This window comes from Cimex lectularius, unplaced genomic scaffold (assembly GCF_000648675.2).
Source record: "Cimex lectularius strain Harlan isolate CLEC.00 unplaced genomic scaffold, Clec_2.1 scaffold16, whole genome shotgun sequence".
Lineage (NCBI taxonomy): Eukaryota > Metazoa > Arthropoda > Insecta > Hemiptera > Cimicidae > Cimex > Cimex lectularius.
The window spans coordinates 530,797-553,053 of record NW_019392679.1 but is presented as its reverse complement, the minus strand read 5'-3'; the positions used below and the strand labels follow the sequence as shown (position 1 = coordinate 553,053).

The following is a 22,257-nucleotide window of genomic DNA, read 5'->3' as shown; positions in this document are numbered from 1 at the left end:
TCAGCTGATTTTGACGAGTTTTTTCGAAATGAGTTCATTCAACCTTGCCGAATTGCTTTTAATATAGAAAGAAACAGGCGAAATCATATCACTTTTAGAAAATGTGTCGGAGAGCTTTCAGATGGAAAGACAAAGTCGACAAAAAAAAACAATTTTACTGCATTAAAAGGTTTTAAATAAACGATAGAATGAAATATTTATCGACATCAACAAAATTTAACCGTGTCTGGTAACACTGTCCGCTAGGCTAACCTCGAACACGGCATTCTACCATCGTCAAACGGCTTGTGGGTTCGACGAAAAGTTCGTTTTTGAAACGTTTTACGATTGACGAAAGACAGTTTAGTTTTTTTCTTTATTATTCGTTAAACGGCGAGCCATTTTCCACGTCGTTCGATGACCGACTGATAGAAACTAAAAAGGTACAGTTACGATTTTCGTTTGTATTGCATTAGGTTAATTGCGCACAGTCTCAGCCTCCTAGCTTTAATAAATAAACAGGATCGTAATCAATTTTGTGATCACATCTAAATAAAGCTTTTCTGTTATTAAATTTTAATTCATTTTTGATTTTGAGTGCGCAAACCCTGTTGTACACGTATGGTCGATTCGCACTAATTGTCTTGTTTATGGGTAAAACATGATCAAAAAGACCGACTATTTCTGATAAAAACTTTTTCTTGTTTTAAGCTAAATACTTGTTAAAAAAAGTCAATAGCGTGTTGTCCCTTATTTGTCAACAATTGACCATATCTATCCTCAAAACGGATTTATTTTCCATTAAATACAATTGTTTACTTTATTTCAACATAGCGTAGTTTATGAATGAGTTCATGGTTCTTGTTTTTTAATTTTTAATTAATTTATTTTTTACCTGTTTAAGCTGCGGCGGCAACAATCTCTTTCTATATTCACTCTAAGTGATAAAAGTGAAGTCAGCATAAGCATTTTACTACTTATTCTTATGTAGGGGAAGATAAGGTTTGAGAATTTAATAAACCAGAGGGTATTTTCTTCAACATTTGTTTTAACTCATTCTGCCTTTTAAGTGTACACAAACAACAATAAAATCTTAATCAATCTAATAAGTCAGCCACAACTCTAAATTAGGGATGTGTCTATTAACAATAGGACCCAAATAACGCTTGCCACAATTAGCATCCACAGCATCTCCTGTGCCTTTCCGGTTTCTTCTGTTTTAATGGGTCCTCCTTTTTGGACTCAGACGGTGTGTGGCTGCTTCTGTCCAGATTGACTCCTGGCTTCAACTGTTCACTGCCTAGGGTGTCTCCAGGCCCAATGCCAGTTACAATTAGTTGCAATTTGAAATTGGTTTTTGAGCAAAATATCTGAAGATGGCATTTTGGACATCGTCCAAATTTTTTGCCACTTAGAAAAGTAGCGATTGGAATAAATGGAAATCCAATAGCACAACATCGGTAAGTATAGTGGATGAGACAATACCTCCTACCCCAATTCATCAATTTTTTCCATGGTTCAGTCTTGCATTCTCTTGTTGCAGAATAACACCTTTTCTAATGACAATCGCTGGGCATTTTTCAATTAAAGATTGATTTACTCGATCTAATTGTTCGGAGTGAAGGTCTGCATTCACAGTTTGTCCAGGTTTCAGCACTTCAAAATGAACGACCTCGCTAATACTTCACCAAACACACCAAAGCACCTTTGTTTAAAAACTAAACCACTTGTTTAAAAACTAAAGAGAAATAGAAGCAAACCTTTTAAATTAAAATAATAATAATAGACTAAATTTGGACTATAAAACGTGTAACAAACAAGAATTTCCGCTCCGAGAAAAAACCGAAGTTTTGAGGTATATTGGTTTAATAAGTGTATGACAGTGGTGTGTTGTGGAAGCTAGGACGTCCCTTTGTCAGCCCAGCGTTTTTTGAAGTGTTTTTTGGTGAGGTGAGTTCAACTGGATAATTTTTTTGGACGATTAGACAAGTCTGCTGGGTGCTAGTTTGTAGCTCGCATTCCCTATTGGGAAGTGTTGGGAAGTGTGGGGCCTGAATCTCTCTAGAAACCTGGTTTCAGGGTTGGGCAAGATTTATTTATTTAGTTTTTCTCTTTTTATTTAAACGCCATCTGTTTTTCAATTTTTCAAAATTTCCCAAAATCATTTCAAAGGCCCTCTCGGCCCAGTGGGCCGAGAAGGTTTTCGAAATCGATTACCTCCTCTAAATAGGACTCCCTCTCCTGTTGTTTGTACGTCTGGGGCAAGACATTTTATCATTTGTCGATTGGATAGGAAAGATAATGGCGGCCTTCACTCACTATCGCCAATTAAGATATGTAGAGTAATAAATAGAGAAGTAGGGAAAGTAGTAAACGTCAAAAAAGGCCGTGACGGTTTAATTTATATTGAAGCGTTCAATGAGGAACAAGGGGATAAAATATTGAAAATTAAAAGTATAGAAAATATACCGGTAAAGGTCGAAAGAAATGTTAAATTGAACACCTCAAAAGGTGTAATTTCTTGCTGGGACTTGAAAGAGTGTCCCGATGAAGAACTTCTTGAAGAATTAAAAGGTTCTAATGTTACAAACCTTCATCGATTAAAAAGAAAAGATGGTAGGATATCTTTTTCATGGGTTGTAACTTTCAATACCCCGTGTCCTCCGAAAGAATTGCATGTTGCCTATATGAAGATAGCCGTAAGGCCATTTATTCCTGCTCCCCTTCGATGTTTTAAATGTCTAGATTTCGGACATACAATTTCTTCGTGTAAGAAGAAGGTCTTTATGTGTGGATGTGGGCTGGAAAGGCACGAAAAGGCTGTTCCTTGTCAGTCTCCAGTGTGCATGAATTGTCAAGGCCCACATAACACTTTGGCGCGTCATTGCCCAAAATATAAACGTGAAACTGAAATTTTGGAGCTGAAAATGAAAAATAAAATCACGTTCAATCAGGCAAAGTCCCTAATAGGCTCTGGCCTTATTCAAAAAGGGATTACCTTTGCCGAAAAAGTAAAAATGGGCACGAAAGAAATAGGTTGTCAGACGGAGTCAGAGAACAACACACTGAACGAAATCAAAAATATGTCATCTTGCCTAAAAGAGTCGAAACCAAAAATGGTTGAAACCATGGTCCAATGTTCCCTTATGGATCCCCCTGTCAATGTTTTTGTCCCCATCCTACCTCCCCCTTCCCTTTCACCACTCAACTCTCCTCTCCCTCATTCTGCTTCTCCGATTAATGGAGAACATCGAGCACCTTTGTCCCCAAAAAATCCCCCCAAAATTACGACGCCCCCCAAAAATAAGAGGGGCTGGAAAAAGGGGAGGCCAAGGAAAATAGTTGTAGAAAATCTTAAGTAGTCAGTTTAGCTGACTCCTGTTAGGTAGAAGGTTGAAATTTTAGATTAACATGGAATCAATCATCCAATGGAATGTGAGAGGACTGAAGAATAATTATTGCTTTTTGAAGAGGATCATGGTGGACCATACTCCTTTTATCATTGCTCTTCAGGAGACTCACCTTAAGAAAACGGAATCCTTTACGTTGAGAGGTTACAACGTTTTTTCTAAAGAGGCTGAGGTTTCTGAAGGAGGTAGAGCTCATGGGGGCGTGGCACTCTATATTCGAAATAATATCCCTTCTAGGAAAATTGACTTAGGTACCAATCTCCAGGCAGTAGCAGTTGAAGTGCTTGCTCCGTTAAAATATTCTGTATGTTCAGTGTACTTTCCTAATAACTTTTTTTCAGAAGAAGAAGTAAGAAATTTATTTTCGCAACTTCCGTCCCCTGCAATGATTATGGGTGATTTTAATGCTCACTCCATTACCTGGGGTTGTTCATCAAATAATCGAGGAGGGATTGTCTTGGAAAATATTATTAATGAGGGAAACTGGATAATACTGAATGATGGAGCATACACTCATCTGAATACTTATACCGGGTCAGTTAGTGCAATAGATCTGACGATTGTTTCTCCGTCCCTAGCGACCAATTTTGAATGGAACGTTCTAGAAACGGATGTCCAAAGTGATCACCTCCCCATTAAAATAGAATCTCATATACGTAAAATGGATTTTGAATTTTGTCCTAAATGGAATACCCGCATGGCAGATTGGAATAAATATGCTCAAATTGCCCACCTTCCTAACCTATGTAACAACGTCGACATAGATGTTGCTACGTTTACTGAAAAAATTAAAGCTGCCGCCTCTGAAGCGATTCCAAAAACAGGGAACAGGAAAGTTCGTAACTGGGTTCCGTGGTGGAATAGGGAATGCGAACTTGTCTGTAGGGCAAAAAAAAAGGCCCTAAGACGGCTGCGGAGGTTTCCGACTGATGAAAATTTGTCAAATTTTCGTAAATCCAGAGCCAAAGAAAGAAGAATAATAAAGGAAGCCAAACAAAACTCCCTAAAATATTTAATTTCCAATTTAACACCACGTATGGAATCCTCGGATATATGGAGGAAGATCAGGGCAATTTCGGGCAAAAGAAAACCCCCAATTATGCCAATACTTCGTGCAGAAGACATGGTCATAACAGAACCCTTTCAAATTGCTGAGCGAATAGCTCGTCACTTTGAATCTGTTTCTAATTCCAGCTGGTATTCGGAGCGTTTCAGGCAGATAAAGGAGGAGGAAGAAAGATATGATTTAAATTTTGCAACCGATGAAGAAGAGGTTTGGAACACTCCCCTCACTCTGGCTGAACTGGATCTTGTTCTGAGTTCGGTGAAAGAATCTTCTCCGGGAAGTGATGAAATCACATATTCCATGATTAAAAATCTATCTCCAGAAGGAAAAGTAAAGCTTTTGGAGTTATTTAACGAAATATGGGGTGCGGGATATTATCCTGAAAACTGGAGGGAGTCGGTCGTGATACCCATTGCCAAGCCGGGTAAAGATCCTAGCCTCCCAGAAAATTACAGACCTATTTCTCTAACATCATGTCTCAGCAAGACATTGGAAGCCATAATTAACAAAAGGTTAAATTGGTTTATTGAGAAAAAAGGTCTGTACAGTCCATACCAGGCTGGGTTTAGAAAGCACTTTTGCTCTGAAGATCATGTAGCGCTCCTTGAAAGTGCTATTCAGAACACTTTCTTGGAGAGAGAGCATGCTTTAGCTGTCTTCTTCGACCTGGAAAAAGCATACGATACGACCTGGAGATTTGGTATTCTTAAGAAACTCTATGATTGGGGTTTAAGAGGGAACACAGCTAAATTTTTAAAAAGCTTCCTCGAAATGAGGAGATTCCGGGTGAGATTAGGTACCGCCTTATCTAGTACGTTCATTCAAGAAAACGGGATTCCTCAGGGTTCGGTTCTGAGTGTCACTTTATTTGCCATTGCGGTAAACGGTCTTGCTGATAATATAGATGATCGTATAGTCAGGCCTTTATATGTCGATGATCTTTGCTTTTACTTGTCTGGGAAAAATCTCCAAAACGTAGGAAGGACTTTACAAAACGCCATTGACACATTGTCACGAAAAGCAGATGATGTAGGTTTCAAATTCTCTTTGTCCAAAACGGTATTTGTACACTTTTGTAGACTGAGAAAACATCATGAAACACCTCGGCTTTTCCTTTCTGGCGTTGAAATAAAGGAAGTCGACGTTGTCAAATATTTGGGAGTTTCTTTCGACAAAGCCCTTCGATGGAAACCTCAAATAGCCCAATTGTCTAATTCAGGAAGGAAAATACTAGGCCTGATGAGATTCCTTGCTAATTACAATTGGGGGGCGAATAGAGACATTCTTTTAAGAATATTCAGCATGTACTTAGGAGCAAAGTTTCGATATGGAGCAGCAGGTTACTCTTCAGCGCGAATATCAACTTTAAAACCTCTAGATAGAATTTATTATCAAGGTATCAGAATTGCAACAGGGGCGTTTAGAACAAGCCCTTTATATAGTCTCTGCAATGATGCCGGTGTGCTTCCTCCGGAACTTTTCAGGGAGGAGGCAATTCTTAGGTTTGTTGCTAGACTTTGGTCTAAGCCTTTCCATCTTCTATTTCCTTCAGTTTTCCGTAACCCTCACCAAGATATGTACTCGTTCCTAAGAACTAGGACGAGACCTCTCGGAATCCGCGGTACTGAAATGTTGAGATTAGGAGGGAATACCTTGCCGGCGGTTGAGGGTTTTAAATTGCTAGATATCCCACCGTGGGCATTACCTACTGCCACAATTATCGAAGATCTGGCCTTGTTGAACAAAAGAGAAACACCTTCTCTGATGATCAAGGCAGAATTCTTGCGAATTTTAAATAACTATCCCAATTATAAAGTTTTTTATACCGATGGGTCTAAAAATGAAATTGGTGTAGGGTGTGGGATATTTGCTGATGAGTATAACTTTAGCTGGTCTCTATCGAATGAGGCTAGCGTATACACAGCTGAACTTCATGCAATCAGAAGATCATTGAGCATTATAAAGGAATCGCCTGGAATTTGTAATGCCATTATTTGCTCTGATTCGAAAAGTAGTCTCGAAGCAATCAAAAATAATTTCTCGGTTGACCCTTACATCTTAGAAATTCACAAATATCTCTATGAAATCAGAACACTCAACAAACATGTGATATTTGTTTGGGTTCCTAGTCATGTCGGCATTTCTGGAAATGAAAAAGCTGATCAACAGGCAAGAAACGCTGCAAACCATCCACAAAGAACAGATCAATTTCCTCTCCGTCCAGATGATATAGTCGGTTATGTTAAAAACATTATCAAACGAAAGTGGGCGGCAAGATGGAATGTCTGTAGAGATAGTATGAAAGAAATTAAGCCAGTTGTACATAAGTGGCCAACTGAGGAACTTGAGAGAAAAGAACTTGTGATTCTCACTAGATTGCGAATAGGTCATATCAGGCTAATCCATAATAGGCTTTTAATAGGCAACAACCTTCCAACTTGTCCTCGATGTACGCGAAGTGGAGAACGCACCATTTTGACAGTAAAACATATTTTGGTCGACTGTCCCACTTTACAACCCTTTAGGCAAAGGCTCAACCTTTCGAGTGATTTACAGGAGTTACTGGGTCCCCAGTGTTTCTTTCGAAGAGCACTTTTCAGCTTTCTCAAATTTATTGGAATTTATAATGAGATTTAGGCCTTTTCCCAAATTGTTATATCATTGAATGCCTGCTAATGTTTGAATAAAAGTTGTGCGTGCAAGATTTCTTCTTTCAGAGGTTTTTGAGGCTGCCGGAGCGGAAAAATGAAATGGAAGAAAATACAAATTGCGGGGGAATAAACTGCAATGCCCAAAATCGCAATTTAAATAAGAAAAATAGCTCCCTCCAAAACAAAAAAAAAGAAGATAAAGATAAAGAAATGTTATTGTGTTTTGTTTCTTATTATTGTTATGTAGAATTAGTTTATGTATCATATTTGAATGGAAGAATAAAAGGATAAGGATGAGCCAATACTCATGCTGAGACTGTTGCTAGTCTGACTCCATTATTATTATTATTATTAGCCATACAAGCCTACGGGGAATTTTTAAATTATGGAACAAAATTCACAATTCTAATTAAAAAAAGAAACAGAAATAAATTTTATAAATTTATTAAATTTTATGCAATTTAAAATGGGAATTTTGTAGGCATTTGGCCTTCCGAATTAAGAATTTTAAAAAGAAAAATTAAAGCTTGGATGGCAATAGGATAAATAAGATTACGAGTGAATGTTTGGAGTCAGAGCTTTATAGCACTCAGAAGAGATATAGCTAACCTAAGATAGAAGGTTTGGATGTTAGGGCTTGAAATGACCTTATCCGTTAAAACGCCCTTAAAAATTAATAATAATAATAATAATAATAGACTAAATTAATTAAAAGGATAATGTCTTGCAACTATAAATTCTAATCAACAACAAAAACCATATAACATGTAATAGTAATTCAATATGTTGAAATTAAACAACAATACAGGTTTGATATAAAAAAAAGTAATATAATTTTCCATTATAATTTGGGTTAATTATCAATATTTACAATGATTGAAAAACGACATTACTTATTGCCAAACTAATATAAAAGGAATATGAACACCCTAGGACTGTTGAGGGGCCTTTTTTGTTATATGACTCGGAACATAACTTGAAAAAACTGATCCTGAGCATGGAATCCCAGCGTCATATCCACAATTAATATATGCAATAAAAAATGTTGTTGCCAAGCTCTTAAGACTCAAAACTTTCATCAAGAAAAGATGCATCATAAAAGATAACACCAAATGTTATTGCATAAGGTTTTTTTTTTTTTTTTTTTTTTTTTTTTTTTTTTTTTTTCCCAGAAAAATCCAAAACATAATTTCCTTCATTTTTTATAACATACTGCCAACGTTCTGTTCGCAGAAATATCCCATTTTTGTACAAGTGGTAGCCTAGGAGAGAAAAATTCTATAAATATGATTTTCTGTGCATTTCTGTGCAAAAACTCCCTACATTTTAAGCAGTTTTCTAGGGAGTGGAACAAGTAAACATTGGAAGGGGAGCGTGCCTGGAGACTATGGAGGATGGAGCGTTTGTTGCCAGCCCAACTCTGTGATTTTACTCCAAGTTAGTGCAACTGTGTTAGGCCTGGTGTTGTCATGGTGAAACAAGGCTTTGCGTCTATTCACAGAGCAGGACGTTTTTCTTACCAGGCCCAAGATGCTCTAGCTGAGCACAGTATACCTCACCATAAGAGTTTAGTTGCAGTAACAGTTCCCAATAAATAATTATTCGCAATTCAGTAATTCTCACTTTGATTGTCTACTTCAAAAAAGAAAAACCAAAGCCTCGTACATAAACTACAAAACTAGACATAAATAACAAAGCCAATCTTATCCCTGCCAGTTAACTGTTAGATATATGATTGATTATCACTTTCAACCCAGAGGCTGATCAGCAGTAGACTATCTGTGTCCCGACCCATTTTGACTCGGCCTGACCTGGCTCCATATAGTGTCCGTCGGTACGGCTGTCGTGACAATGCTTCAGTAATGTTAAATAAATTTTTGTAAATCAGTAAATGTTGGCTTTTCTGTGTAGAAAAATAATGTCCTACTTTCAAAATCAGTACAATAAGGTAATTTTTTTTCTTGCTCCCATGAAGTTTCTTCTTTCTAAAAAAGCATAGGACATCAAGAAGAAAAAAAAAATAGATAAAACATTTAAAATAGTTGAAAGTTTAAAAACCAAAACTTACGGAATTAACCAGTTATTTAAAAAATATAAATTTAATTTAAAAAAAAAAGTTATTTTTACATGCATACATAATTATAAATGTGTGATTTGTCACAAATGAAAATTATGACAACAATTATTTATTCCCAAGATAAACTTTAAAAATACAGAACACAGTTAAGGATAAAATAGATAATACAAACAGGAAAAAGACGATTTTTAAGAAATGAAAAAATACATAAGTAAAATTGCAAAAAAAGAAGATTTTTAAATAATTTTGAAGTAAATTTTAAAGTTATTTGGCTTTTTTTTCCCCTGTAATAAAGAAATCTGTATTAAGAAAAAATTTAGCTTTATATTTTTTAATATAAAACTTCTTATTTTTAACAATCTGTGAAGTGAGGGTCCTCATCTGTTTAGTCGATGAAGAGAGTTTGAGGGAATTCATTGGGATGAGAGTTTTTGGATTTGATAATTTCTGGTGGTTGGCAGGGTTTTATGAAATTTGATGCTACAGTTGGATATTACATCTTGGACAAAACTTCTGAAATCAAGAAATAATCTTTAAACTTTGGTCTTGACCGAACTCCACACTCAAATAGATCTAAGTGTAGAAAACACAGGGAATTCATAAACACCCAAACCCACTATGACCAAACAAAAATAAAGAGAGGACCAGCACCAGGTGGTGGCCACCAGGTTCTTGGGCTTGCACAACCGGGTACCAAGTGGCTCCCATCCAGCTGATTGCCTTGCCTGCCTTGCCTCATTTTCATTTCCTCTCCATTGTGTTTCTTTCATGATAGAGCACACAGTTATGTTGTTTTCAGGAGAATTCATTTAATGGCCCAAAAATGTTCAGTGCATCTGGCAGTTGGCTGAATCCAGATTGGAAAAAAAACAACAGTAAACTGACTATGTGTAGCCACAGGTCAGTTTTTCGTCCAGTTTATCCATTTTCTTTTCTTCGGTATGCCAGTTTTCATTGACGTTGCGCATGTGATGGTCTGGCCAAAGTTGTGCGTCAATGTTTGACAAAAACTTAACATGTCCAAGAAATCTAAATCTAAGAATCTCATTTAGATATATAAAATCAAATTTTATTAATGTTTTATTGTACATATTAATATATTATGGAATTTAGAAAACGTGGCATTTATAGATTTTTTTCTGGGTTGTGTGAGAAATATAATTGGAAATTGTTAAACTGTAGGTCTCCAACATGTCTAATAAAAAAAGGTTAAATTGTTCAGCAACTATTTTAGCAAATTTTTTTTTTTTTTGCTGCAGGGGATATAAGAAATCACAATTTAAACCAAACACACAACTTGATTGAGTTCCAGATGTTCAGCATATTTCATTATGTTCATAATAAATTAATAATAATTTTATTTTTCAGATATGGCGATCCCACCGTATCTGCTTGGGGCCCATCCATGGGCCTCAGCCGCTATGATGGTGCAGGCGCAGCAGCAGCAACAGGCAGCTGCTGCTCAACAGCTCGCCCATGCTGCTGCTCATGCTCACCAGTTGGCGGCGTTGCAACACCATCAGCTGGCTGCTGCACAAGTTGTCGCTGCCAGTCAGGTGGCGCAGGCTCAGGTACAGCCCCCTCCCAAGCTCCCCGAGCCGATCACCGATGACAAACTACAAGAGAAAGGTATCTAATGAATAATTAGTTTTGTCGTGTTTTCAATTAATTCTTTTTGATTTTCTTCCAGCTCAAAAATGGCAGCAACTTCAGTCAAAACGATTCTCCGAGAAAAGAAAGTTTGGATTCGTGGATGCACAGAAGGAAGACATGCCTCCAGAGCACATCAGGAAAATTATTAGAGATCATGGAGACATGTCTAGTCGCAAGTATAGACACGACAAACGAGTTTACTTGGGGTAATCACCTCTTAAATTATTTAATAAACAATTATCATTGTTATTTTTTACTCCTTAAAATTATATATTGCATATAATTTGTTATGTGATTAATATTCTATATTTTTTAAGGGCTTTGAAGTATATGCCTCATGCTGTAATGAAACTCTTAGAAAATATGCCCATGCCTTGGGAACAAATCAGGGATGTAAAAGTTCTCTATCACATTACTGGTGCCATTACATTTGTAAATGAAATACCTTGGGTAATTGAGCCAGTTTATATAGCACAGTGGGGGTAAGTGTTATTGAACTAACCACCTGGTAACATTCAAGAATTTCAATTTTTCTAATCCACTTTCCCCTTAGAACTATGTGGATTATGATGAGAAGAGAGAAGAGAGACAGGAGGCATTTCAAGAGGATGAGGTTCCCTCCATTTGATGACGAAGAGCCTCCTTTGGACTACGCTGACAACGTCCTCGATGTTGAACCTCTTGAAGCAATCCAGATAGACCTCGATACAGATGAAGACGCTTCGGTAATCAAGTGGTTTTATGATCATAAACCGCTTGTCGGAACCAGGTAATAATTCGATTCTGCATTCAAATTTAACAAAGAATATTGAGTTCGATGTTTTCAGACATGTGAATGGCGCCACTTATCGAAAGTGGAATCTTAGCTTGCCCCAAATGGCAACTCTATACCGTTTGGCCAATCAGTTGCTCACAGATCTCGTCGACGATAACTATTTTTACTTGTTCGATCAAAAGTCGTTCTTTACTGCAAAAGCGTTGAACATGGCCATTCCCGGAGGGCCAAAATTCGAACCTTTAATTAAAGATTCCAACGCTGCGTAAGTAATTTTTCATCCTAAATAGTACACTATTGATTTTCATTAATAAATTAATTGAAGCTTGAGTGTGAAGCCTTCTTTTTATCAGTTTAAATCTGATGGTAATTATAATTAGTTGATAGTTATATAATTTTTTTTTGTAAAATTATAGAGATGAAGATTGGAATGAATTCAATGATATTAACAAAATTATAATTAGGCAGCCTATAAGAACTGAATATAGGATTGCATTTCCTTATTTGTACAACAATCTGCCTCATTATGTTAAACTCTCTTGGTAAGTACATAGAATTTAATGTGTATATGCAAGGTTTTACATAAAAAAAAACTAGTTAATTAGAAAATTTAACCCAATTTTATTTTAGGTACCATGCCCCAAATGTTGTTTTTATTAAAACAGAGGATCCTGATCTTCCTGCGTTTTATTTTGATCCTTTAATTAATCCGATTTCACACAGGCATTCTGTCAAAGTGAGTAAAATGCCAAATGGTTGTTATCAGACTTATTAAACCGGATTGTTAGGTTTCAGAACCACTTCCTGAAGATGACGAAGAATTTGAATTGGGTGTAGACGTTCAGCCGTTTTTACAAGAAACACCCTTGTACACTGACAACACCGCAAACGGTATTTCCTTGCTGTGGTCCCCTCGCCCGTTTAATATGAGATCGGGTCGTTGTAGAAGAGCGGTCGACGTTCCCCTTGTCAAATCTTGGTATAGAGAGCATGTCCCACCGGGACAGCCCGTGAAAGTCAGAGTTTCGTACCAGAAACTTTTAAAATACTTTGTCCTGAATGCTTTGAAGCATAGACCGCCGAAACCACAGAAGAAGCGCTACCTTTTCAGGTCTTTCAAAGGGACTAAGTTTTTCCAGACGACAACGCTTGACTGGGTAGAAGCTGGTCTCCAAGTCTGCAGGCAGGGATATAATATGCTTAATCTGTTAATCCACAGAAAAAATCTCAACTACCTTCACCTTGACTACAATTTTAACTTGAAACCAGTTAAAACACTTACGACAAAAGAGAGGAAAAAGTCTCGGTTCGGAAATGGTAAGTCCTTTTAAAATTAAATTATTATTAGTGTTGCAAGTTTGTATTATATTTTATTTTTATTTTCAGCATTTCATCTTTGTAGAGAAATTCTAAGGCTCACTAAGCTTATCATCGATTCTCATGTCCAGTACCGTTTAAACAATGTTGATGCATTCCAATTAGCAGATGGACTGCAGTACGTATTTTCGCATGTAGGCCAGTTGACGGGAATGTACAGATACAAATACAAATTGATGAGACAAATCAGAATGTGCAAAGATTTAAAACATTTGATTTATTATCGTTTTAATACTGTAAGTTATTTCGTTTAATATTTACAATTCATTTTTATTTGCTTGAAATTGGTGGTATTAGTTCATGTAATTAAATTAAATTTTATATTGTACAACCAAATATAATTTTTCTTAAAACCCAATTTCGTATAGCATTTGGTATTATTATTTATTTAATTTTTTATGTTATTATTTTTTTATTGTTTGTTCGTCCCAGGGCCCAGTTAGTAAAGGACCAGGCTGTGGAATCTGGGCACCGGGTTGGAGAGTTTGGCTCTTCTTTATGAGAGGGATCACTCCTCTTTTAGAAAGGTGGCTAGGTAATCTTCTTTCGAGACAATTTGAAGGTCGGCACAGCAAAGGAGTTGCAAAAACCGTAACTAAACAGAGAGTTGAGAGTCACTTTGATCTTGAACTTAGAGCATCTGTAAGAACTTATTCTTCTTTTCTTTTTACAATCATATAAAAATTTGCAAACTGTATTGTGTATCTTTTAGGTGATGCACGACATCGTAGACATGATGCCGGAAGGTATTAAGCAGAACAAGGCGAGAACAATCCTTCAGCATCTTTCGGAAGCTTGGAGATGTTGGAAGGCCAACATTCCATGGAAAGTGAGTATAGTTATACTTCCTTGTTAGTCTTTTATACAACGGTAATTTTTCTCAGGTGCCAGGTTTACCGATTCCGATTGAAAACATGATCCTTCGTTATGTCAAAATGAAAGCCGACTGGTGGACTAACACAGCTCATTATAACCGAGAGCGTATCCGTAGGGGTGCGACTGTAGATAAAACTGTGTGTAAGAAAAATCTCGGTAGGTTGACTCGTCTGTACTTGAAGGCGGAGCAAGAACGTCAGCACAATTACCTTAAGGTATTTCAAATCGTTTATTTTTTTAAATAAATATAACCGCATCTTATTTTATTCAGGATGGACCTTATATTTCGCCTGAGGAAGCTGTGGCTATTTATACAACTACTGTGCATTGGCTCGAGTCGAGGAGATTTGCTCCGATTCCTTTCCCCCCGTTGTCATACAAACATGACACAAAACTACTTATTTTAGCATTGGAAAGACTTAAAGAAGCATACAGGTAATATTTAACTTTCAATTTATAAGGAGGCCATTCCTAAAATTACAGTTAAAGCCAAAAATGTTATTTTTTATAGTTGTTATTTAGATATATCAATCTTTTTATATACGAGTTTAAACTATTTAAACTTTATTTCAGTGTGAAATCCCGGTTGAATCAGAGTCAAAGAGAAGAGCTTGGTTTGATTGAACAGGCTTATGACAATCCTCATGAAGCTTTGTCAAGAATCAAAAGACATCTTCTGACCCAGAGAGCATTTAAGGAGGTTAATATTGTTTTATTAAGCTTATCTTATGTTTTTCTTCTTTCTCATAATATTTACATTCTTACAGGTCGGTATAGAATTTATGGACTTGTATTCACATCTAGTCCCCGTTTACGACGTGGAACCATTAGAGAAAATCACAGATGCCTATCTCGATCAGTATCTTTGGTATGAAGCAGATAAAAGAAGGCTTTTCCCTCCTTGGGTCAAGCCGAGTGATACCGAACCGCCACCTTTGTTGGTGTACAAATGGTGTCAGGGTATAAACAACTTGCAAGAAGTCTGGGACGTTTCAGAAGGCGAATGCAATGTCTTGCTCGAATCTAGGTTTGAAAAGATATATGAAAAAATCGATCTCACTCTACTCAACAGAGTGCTCAGGCTAATCGTTGATCACAACATCGCCGATTACATGACAGCCAAAAACAATGTTGTTATTAATTACAAGGTAAAAAGCATAATATATGAATAAAAAAATCTTATTGTTAATACTGTAATTTTTATTTATTTATTTTTTAAAGGACATGAATCACACAAACAGTTATGGAATAATAAGAGGATTACAGTTTGCTTCATTTATCGTCCAGTATTATGGGCTGGTATTAGATCTTCTTGTCTTGGGTCTCCAGAGGGCATCAGAAATGGCCGGACCTCCTCAAATGCCCAATGATTTCTTGACGTTTCAGGATACAACAACAGAAAAAGCTCATCCTATCCGTTTATACTGTAGATACGTTGACCGAGTTCATATATTTTTCAGGTCTGTTTTTATTCTTTCTGTATTTGCTTAAGGTCACAATTTGAATAGAAAATTTATCACCTCTATTTTTCTATTTTATAAAATAGATTTTCAGCTGAAGAAGCAAGAGAGCTTATTCAAAGATACCTAACAGAACATCCAGATCCAAACAATGAAAACATAGTTGGGTACAACAATAAGAAATGCTGGCCGAGGGATGCTAGGATGAGGCTTATGAAACATGATGTCAACCTCGGTCGTGCCGTTTTCTGGGACATAAAGAACAGGCTTCCCAGATCAACGACCACAGTCCAATGGGAAAACAGTTTTGTTTCTGTTTATTCTAAGGATAATCCCAACTTGCTTTTTAATATGGGAGGCTTTGAATGCAGGATTCTTCCAAAAGTAAGAAATCATAAAAATTTTAAATAATTGAACTGTGTGTATTAATTAAATGGAAATTTTTAGTGCCGAACTACACACGATGAATTCACTCATAAAGATGGTGTATGGAATTTACAAAATGAAGTCACTAAAGAAAGAACAGCACAGTGTTTTCTGAGAGTTGACGACGAATCCTTGCAAAGATTCCATAACAGGGTGCGACAGATTCTTATGGCTTCAGGATCCACAACATTTACTAAGGTTTGTTTTATTCCGTTTCAATATAATTTAATTGATAATTTAACAAAATCAGGTGGGGCTGCATCGGGGCTCACAGTCGTTGGTTCAACATAAAATGTTAACGAGACACTTGTGGATTAAAATTAAAACAAAACATTGAATGCTTATCAAATTTTGTTTTAACATAAAGCAGAATGGTTCATATTATTTTGACTAATACTCTTTGATTAATAATATTTTTGTCAAGTTTGCTGTATATGGCAGGAATGATTGATGAAGACATAACTTGACATATACATACATGTACTTGAAGATGTATGTGTGAGGCACTGAGGATAAGCAGTGTACGATCTCTGAATTTCACAGCCAAAATAATATTTAAAAAGGCATACTAGGCATGTGTTACCATCATTGTTTTCTTAAGGTGGAATTGCTACAGAGACTGATGACCTCAATAATCATTGTCTTATTATGCCAACAATGTTTGCTCAATCCATGTAAGTTTTGCTAGCTGCAATGGAGTCGTTATGTTTGAGTATGCTGTCGTTTTCAATATCTTTTCAAAGTCGATCTCAAACGCTGAAGGGTAATCAAAATGGATTGGATTGGTTTTGAAAATTGTTTTGAAGCAGTCGCCCACTGCATTGGTCTTATATTGCATCAATTTGAGTGTGTTGATATCCATTAGCTCAGAGACAACTTTGACATATGTATGGTGGTTGGATGTCATTATTTCATGGGTCCATTGGTTCATGGGCAGCATCGGTAGAGGGTCACACACCATCGGTGTCATTCACTGATTACATCATACTAGCTTTGTGATGCTACCTAAAGAGTCTCACTCGCTTGGCATCGAATATTGGGTTCTCTTCACATCACCCAAATCCTCCTTTTTGTAAAAATATGCACAATTTATAGTTTTAGTTTGCTTTTGTGAGGGCTGGAGCTGCCTTATAAAATTTCTAGTTTTTTATAAGCTTGATTTAAGGTTTTATATAGAAATATTGACCAAAAAACACTTACTATTACATAAATTGATAGTTGACTATAAACTGTATACATAAACACGAATCGCAGTGCTACAGTATTACATGGAATGAAAAGAAGCCAGAGTGCTGGTCTTGAAGGCCAAAGCACTGAGTGTTCTCACCGCCAACTTAAATTTTTTTTTACTTTATTTTTTTTTATTTTTTTTTTTTTTATTGGCCTTATGATCTTGCATATTAGCCATGGTACGAATTCTTGTATGTTCAAATTCAAATTGGGGGTTATCGGGAAAAAAGGGCCAGAGGCGACGGTGGGAATCGAACCCACGACCGCGGCGTGAGAGTTTCTCATGCTAACCACTCGGCTACCGCGGTCCCCACCGCCAACCTTTGAGTGCAAATTAAAGGCCATATCAGCGAACCACATTTACAGCCCTGAGACTAATATTTAGACAGTTATCAAGACAAGACCACTTCATTTTAGATCAAAAATCAAAATTATAGAAGATTTGACAACATATTGAATAAGATATATTTTATTTTCTATAACCTCATAATTGTTTATTTTTTTATTTTAACTAGATTGTCAACAAGTGGAATACAGCTTTAATAGGTCTGATGACTTACTTTAGAGAAGCTGTTGTCAACACTCAAGAGCTGCTGGACTTATTAGTGAAATGCGAAAACAAGATTCAAACACGTATAAAGATAGGTTTGAATTCTAAAATGCCTTCAAGATTCCCTCCTGTGGTGTTTTACACACCTAAAGAATTAGGAGGTCTTGGTATGCTTTCTATGGGTCACGTTCTTATTCCACAAGTAAGATACGAAATTCTTTATATACATTTTAAATTGGTATATTTGGCAGTTTTTTTTATTTATTTCTTTTTCATAGTCGGATTTGAGGTGGTCCAAACAGACGGATGTAGGAATAACCCATTTTAGATCGGGTATGAGTCACGATGAGGACCAGCTGATCCCTAACTTGTATCGTTACATCCAACCTTGGGAATCTGAATTTATCGATTCACAGAGAGTGTGGGCAGAATACGCCCTTAAAAGACAAGAGGCGAACGCGCAGAACAGGCGTCTGACCCTCGAAGATCTCGAAGACAGTTGGGACAGGGGTATTCCCAGGATTAATACGCTCTTCCAGAAAGACAGGCACACGCTTGCATATGACAAGGGGTGGAGGATCAGGACAGAATTTAAAATGTATCAAGTACTTAAACAGAACCCATTCTGGTGGACGCATCAAAGGCACGATGGAAAGCTGTGGAATCTGAACAACTACAGGACGGACATGATTCAAGCCCTTGGCGGCGTTGAAGGCATCCTCGAGCACACGCTATTTAAAGGCACATACTTTCCCACTTGGGAAGGTCTCTTTTGGTGAGGTTTTATTATTGTTTTTAACACGCTTTATTTTTTACCAATTTTTTATTTATTTATTTTTTAAATAGGGAAAAAGCATCAGGGTTCGAAGAGTCTATGAAATACAAAAAACTTACTAACGCTCAGAGATCTGGTCTGAACCAAATTCCAAACAGAAGATTTACATTGTGGTGGTCGCCTACAATTAACAGAGCCAATGTCTACGTTGGTTTCCAGGTAAATTGAATAAAAAATCACAATAGTTTTGATATGTTTATGCTAAAGCTCTTAATTTCCCTTCTATGTATTAAAACGTACCATTATTATTTTCTTGTAGTTCTGACCACTAATTTACCACAACCCCTCAATATATTGTAATAAATAATTATAATATATAATGTTGTGTTGTCCTAGAATTTTCATCGCTTCCTGATTGTCCTTATTTTTAAAGTTCTGGTCATTTGTTTTCTTGTTATAGGTACAACTGGATTTGACAGGAATTTTCATGCACGGAAAAATTCCTACACTCAAGATTTCTCTTATTCAAATCTTTAGAGCCCATTTATGGCAGAAAGTTCATGAATCAATTGTTATGGATTTATGCCAGGTATCAATAAAATGCATATTTTGGATCAAAATTAAAAGAAAGGCGTTTCCAATTGTTTTGTTTTTGTTTAGGTGTTCGATCAAGAGTTAGATGCGCTTGAAATTGAAACCGTACAGAAGGAAACCATCCATCCTAGGAAGTCGTACAAAATGAATTCGAGTTGTGCTGACATTTTGCTGTTTGCTGCTTACAAATGGAATGTATCAAGACCATCTTTACTAGCTGATTCAAAGTAATAATAAAAAAAAATTACCCTCTTGCATTAAATTAGTACTGTGATTGCACTTACATCAATTTTGTTTTGACAAAAATGGCTTTGGTTAAATGTTATTTTGTAAATTGTAGAGACACTATGGATAACACTACAACTCAGAAATACTGGATTGATGTACAACTGAGGTGGGGAGACTATGATTCCCACGATATTGAAAGATACGCCAGAGCAAAGTTTCTAGACTACACCACAGATAATATGTCAATCTATCCCTCGCCCACGGGAGTGCTTATTGCCATCGATTTAGCTTACAACTTGCACAGGTTTGTTTTTTAATTTTTCTCTCCCAGCGTCGTTTGTACCAAAAACTAATTATATTTGGTCCAGTGCTTACGGGAATTGGTACCCAGGGTGCAAGCCTTTAATACAACAGGCCATGGCTAAAATAATGAAGGCGAACCCAGCCTTATATGTGTTGAGAGAGAGAATCAGGAAAGCACTCCAACTTTATTCTTCAGAGCCGACTGAGCCTTACTTGTCTTCACAAAACTACGGAGAACTATTTTCTAATCAAATTATCTGGTAAGAAAAAATTAACATACATTTACTATTCTTATAAAACATGGTATTTAATCAAATTTTAAATAGGTTCGTTGATGACACCAATGTGTATCGAGTCACAATCCACAAAACCTTTGAGGGTAATCTGACAACCAAGCCCATCAATGGAGCAATTTTCATATTCAATCCCAGAACAGGACAGCTTTTCTTGAAGATCATCCACACTTCCGTCTGGGCAGGGCAGAAACGTCTTGGCCAGGTTAGCCATTTTAAAATACTTGATTGTATCATTTCATTAATTAAATATGTTGAAAAAATGTAGCTGGCCAAATGGAAAACAGCTGAAGAAGTCGCTGCTTTAATTAGATCGTTACCAGTTGAAGAACAGCCTAAACAGATCATCGTAACAAGAAAAGGAATGTTGGATCCTCTTGAGGTTTGTTATATGGAGTATTATGAAATGTTTAATATACTAAAAAAAAAATAAATGATTGGATATAGGTCCACTTGCTGGATTTCCCTAACATCGTTATCAAAGGATCTGAACTGCAGTTACCCTTCCAAGCCTGCCTTAAAGTTGAGAAATTTGGAGATCTTATTTTGAAAGCCACAGAGCCGCAGATGGTATTGTTCAACTTGTATGACGACTGGCTCAAGACTATCTCTTCTTATACGGTATTCAGTTTGTTTTGAAATTTTGCTTTTCTTGTGATCTAAGTTTTTTAAAATATTTTTTAGGCCTTTTCACGTCTTATTTTGATTTTGAGGGCGCTTCACGTTAATACAGAAAGGACTAAAGTTATGCTCAAACCCGATAAAACAACAATAACAGAGCCACATCACATATGGCCTACTTTGTCTGATGACGAGTGGATTAAAGTTGAAGTCCAGCTTAAAGATCTCATTCTTGCAGATTATGGTAAAAAGAACAAGTAAGTTTTTTAAGTTTCACTGAAAAAAATTCACATTTTTACTGTAAAGTTTAATTTTTTTTCTTATTTTAGTGTAAATGTTGCATCATTGACACAGTCTGAAATTCGTGATATCATCTTGGGTATGGAGATAAGTGCACCTTCTGCTCAGAGGCAACAAATTGCCGAGATTGAAAAGCAGACCAAGGAACAGTCGCAGTTGACAGCCACGACGACAAGAACTGTCAACAAACATGGAGATGAAATCATAACTGCAACTACTTCTAATTATGAAACACAAACATTTAGGTTTGTTGAATTTTTACATGCAATCAACATACAAATTTAATAACGGCTGTGTTCTTGTTTTTTTGCAGTTCAAAGACTGAATGGAGAGTAAGAGCTATTTCCGCTACTAATCTTCACCTCCGGACCAACTACATTTATGTGTCTTCTGATGACATAAAAGAAACAGGATATACATACATTCTTCCGAAGAATGTTCTCAAGAAATTTGTTACAATTTCAGATTTAAGAGCACAAGTATGGATTTGTTTTATTTTTACTTAACTAAAAACTATGGTGTCTAACCAACTCCTTGTAGATTGCAGGTTATTTGTACGGTGTGAGCCCTGCCGACAATCCGCAGGTGAAGGAAATAAGATGCATTGTTATGCCGCCTCAGTGGGGAACCCATCAGACTGTCCACCTCCCCCAGGCATTACCAAATCACCAGTTCTTACGAGATATGGAGCCACTCGGCTGGATACACACTCAGCCCAACGAACTTCCTCAGTTATCCCCTCAGGTACTTTTATTTATTTCCTCAAACTACAAACTATTTTATTTAATTACTCTTTGGTTTACAGGATATAACTACACATGCCAAAGTCATGGCTGATAACCCGTCTTGGGATGGGGAAAAGACAGTTGTTATCACATGCAGTTTCACGCCAGGATCCTGTTCCCTAACTGCTTACAAACTTACTCCAAGGTACTTTATGATTTTATTTATATATTTGTATTTATTAATAAACTTTAATTGATTTTGTTTCTTTTCAGTGGTTTTGAGTGGGGAAGGCAAAATACAGACAAAGGGAACAATCCCAAGGGTTACTTGCCAAGTCATTATGAAAAAGTACAAATGTTACTCTCCGATAGATTTTTAGGTTTCTTTATGGTGCCCGCTCAGGGATCTTGGAATTACAATTTTATGGGTATGCATTGAACATGGATTTTTGTTTTATAATGAATATATACATTTTAAATGTTTATGTTTAGGTGTGCGTCATGACCCGAATATGAAATATGAGTTGACGCTTGCGAACCCAAAGGAATTCTACCATGAAATCCACAGGCCTGCACATTTTCTTAACTTTTCTTCACTTGAGGAAGCTGGGCTGAGTCTTGGAGCAGACAGGGAGGATCTGTTCGCTTAAACATTCTTTAAAATTGTAATTGCATTTTTTCTTTTTTTGTAAATTCATTTTGTGAATAATTTTAGTTTGATTGGAAACCATTAAGAAAAGTTATTGTGCATTAGTTGTTAATGGTAGTTTTAAGTTTACTGTATAAAATTAAATTTAATTAAAAAACTATTCTTATCAACATTAATAAATGAACTTTTTTTTAAAGAATAAACATTTTTGTTGCATTGTTAGAATTTTCTCTAGGAAT

The 22,257-nt window shown here is 36.4% G+C and overlaps 1 protein-coding gene across 1 annotated transcript; it reads left to right on the top strand.

The window, feature by feature from the left end:
• The first annotated feature begins 243 nt into the window (after positions 1-243).
• Positions 244-22,194, top strand: LOC106661353 (pre-mRNA-processing-splicing factor 8). Its single transcript, XM_014384656.2, has 36 exons — positions 244-422; positions 10,552-10,812; positions 10,874-11,042; positions 11,154-11,318; positions 11,390-11,605; positions 11,664-11,876; positions 12,028-12,153; positions 12,242-12,347; positions 12,400-12,928; positions 12,998-13,224; positions 13,421-13,630; positions 13,701-13,817; positions 13,873-14,079; positions 14,136-14,299; positions 14,438-14,564; positions 14,632-15,012; positions 15,086-15,324; positions 15,411-15,708; positions 15,772-15,948; positions 17,496-17,732; positions 17,809-18,305; positions 18,377-18,524; positions 18,766-18,894; positions 18,966-19,126; positions 19,240-19,431; positions 19,496-19,690; positions 19,757-19,928; positions 19,992-20,105; positions 20,171-20,344; positions 20,408-20,601; positions 20,674-20,889; positions 20,958-21,123; positions 21,185-21,388; positions 21,450-21,574; positions 21,643-21,797; positions 21,862-22,194. Exons 2-36 carry the CDS (start codon positions 10,554-10,556, stop codon positions 22,017-22,019), a joined length of 7,167 nt encoding a protein of 2,388 aa, XP_014240142.1. The 5' UTR covers positions 244-422; positions 10,552-10,553; the 3' UTR covers positions 22,020-22,194.
• The last annotated feature ends 63 nt before the right edge of the window (positions 22,195-22,257 follow it).

Excerpts from the sequence above, each read along its gene's own strand:
- LOC106661353 (XM_014384656.2), top strand. The coding sequence starts at position 10,554 with ATGGCGATCCCACCGTATCTGCTTGGGGCCCATCCATGGGCCTCAGCC. Across the intron at positions 20,602-20,673 it reads GATTATGGTAAAAAGAACAA|TGTAAATGTTGCATCATTGA; the intron begins GTAAGTTTTTTA and ends TTCTTATTTTAG. Across the intron at positions 21,389-21,449 it reads TTCCTCAGTTATCCCCTCAG|GATATAACTACACATGCCAA; the intron begins GTACTTTTATTT and ends TTTGGTTTACAG.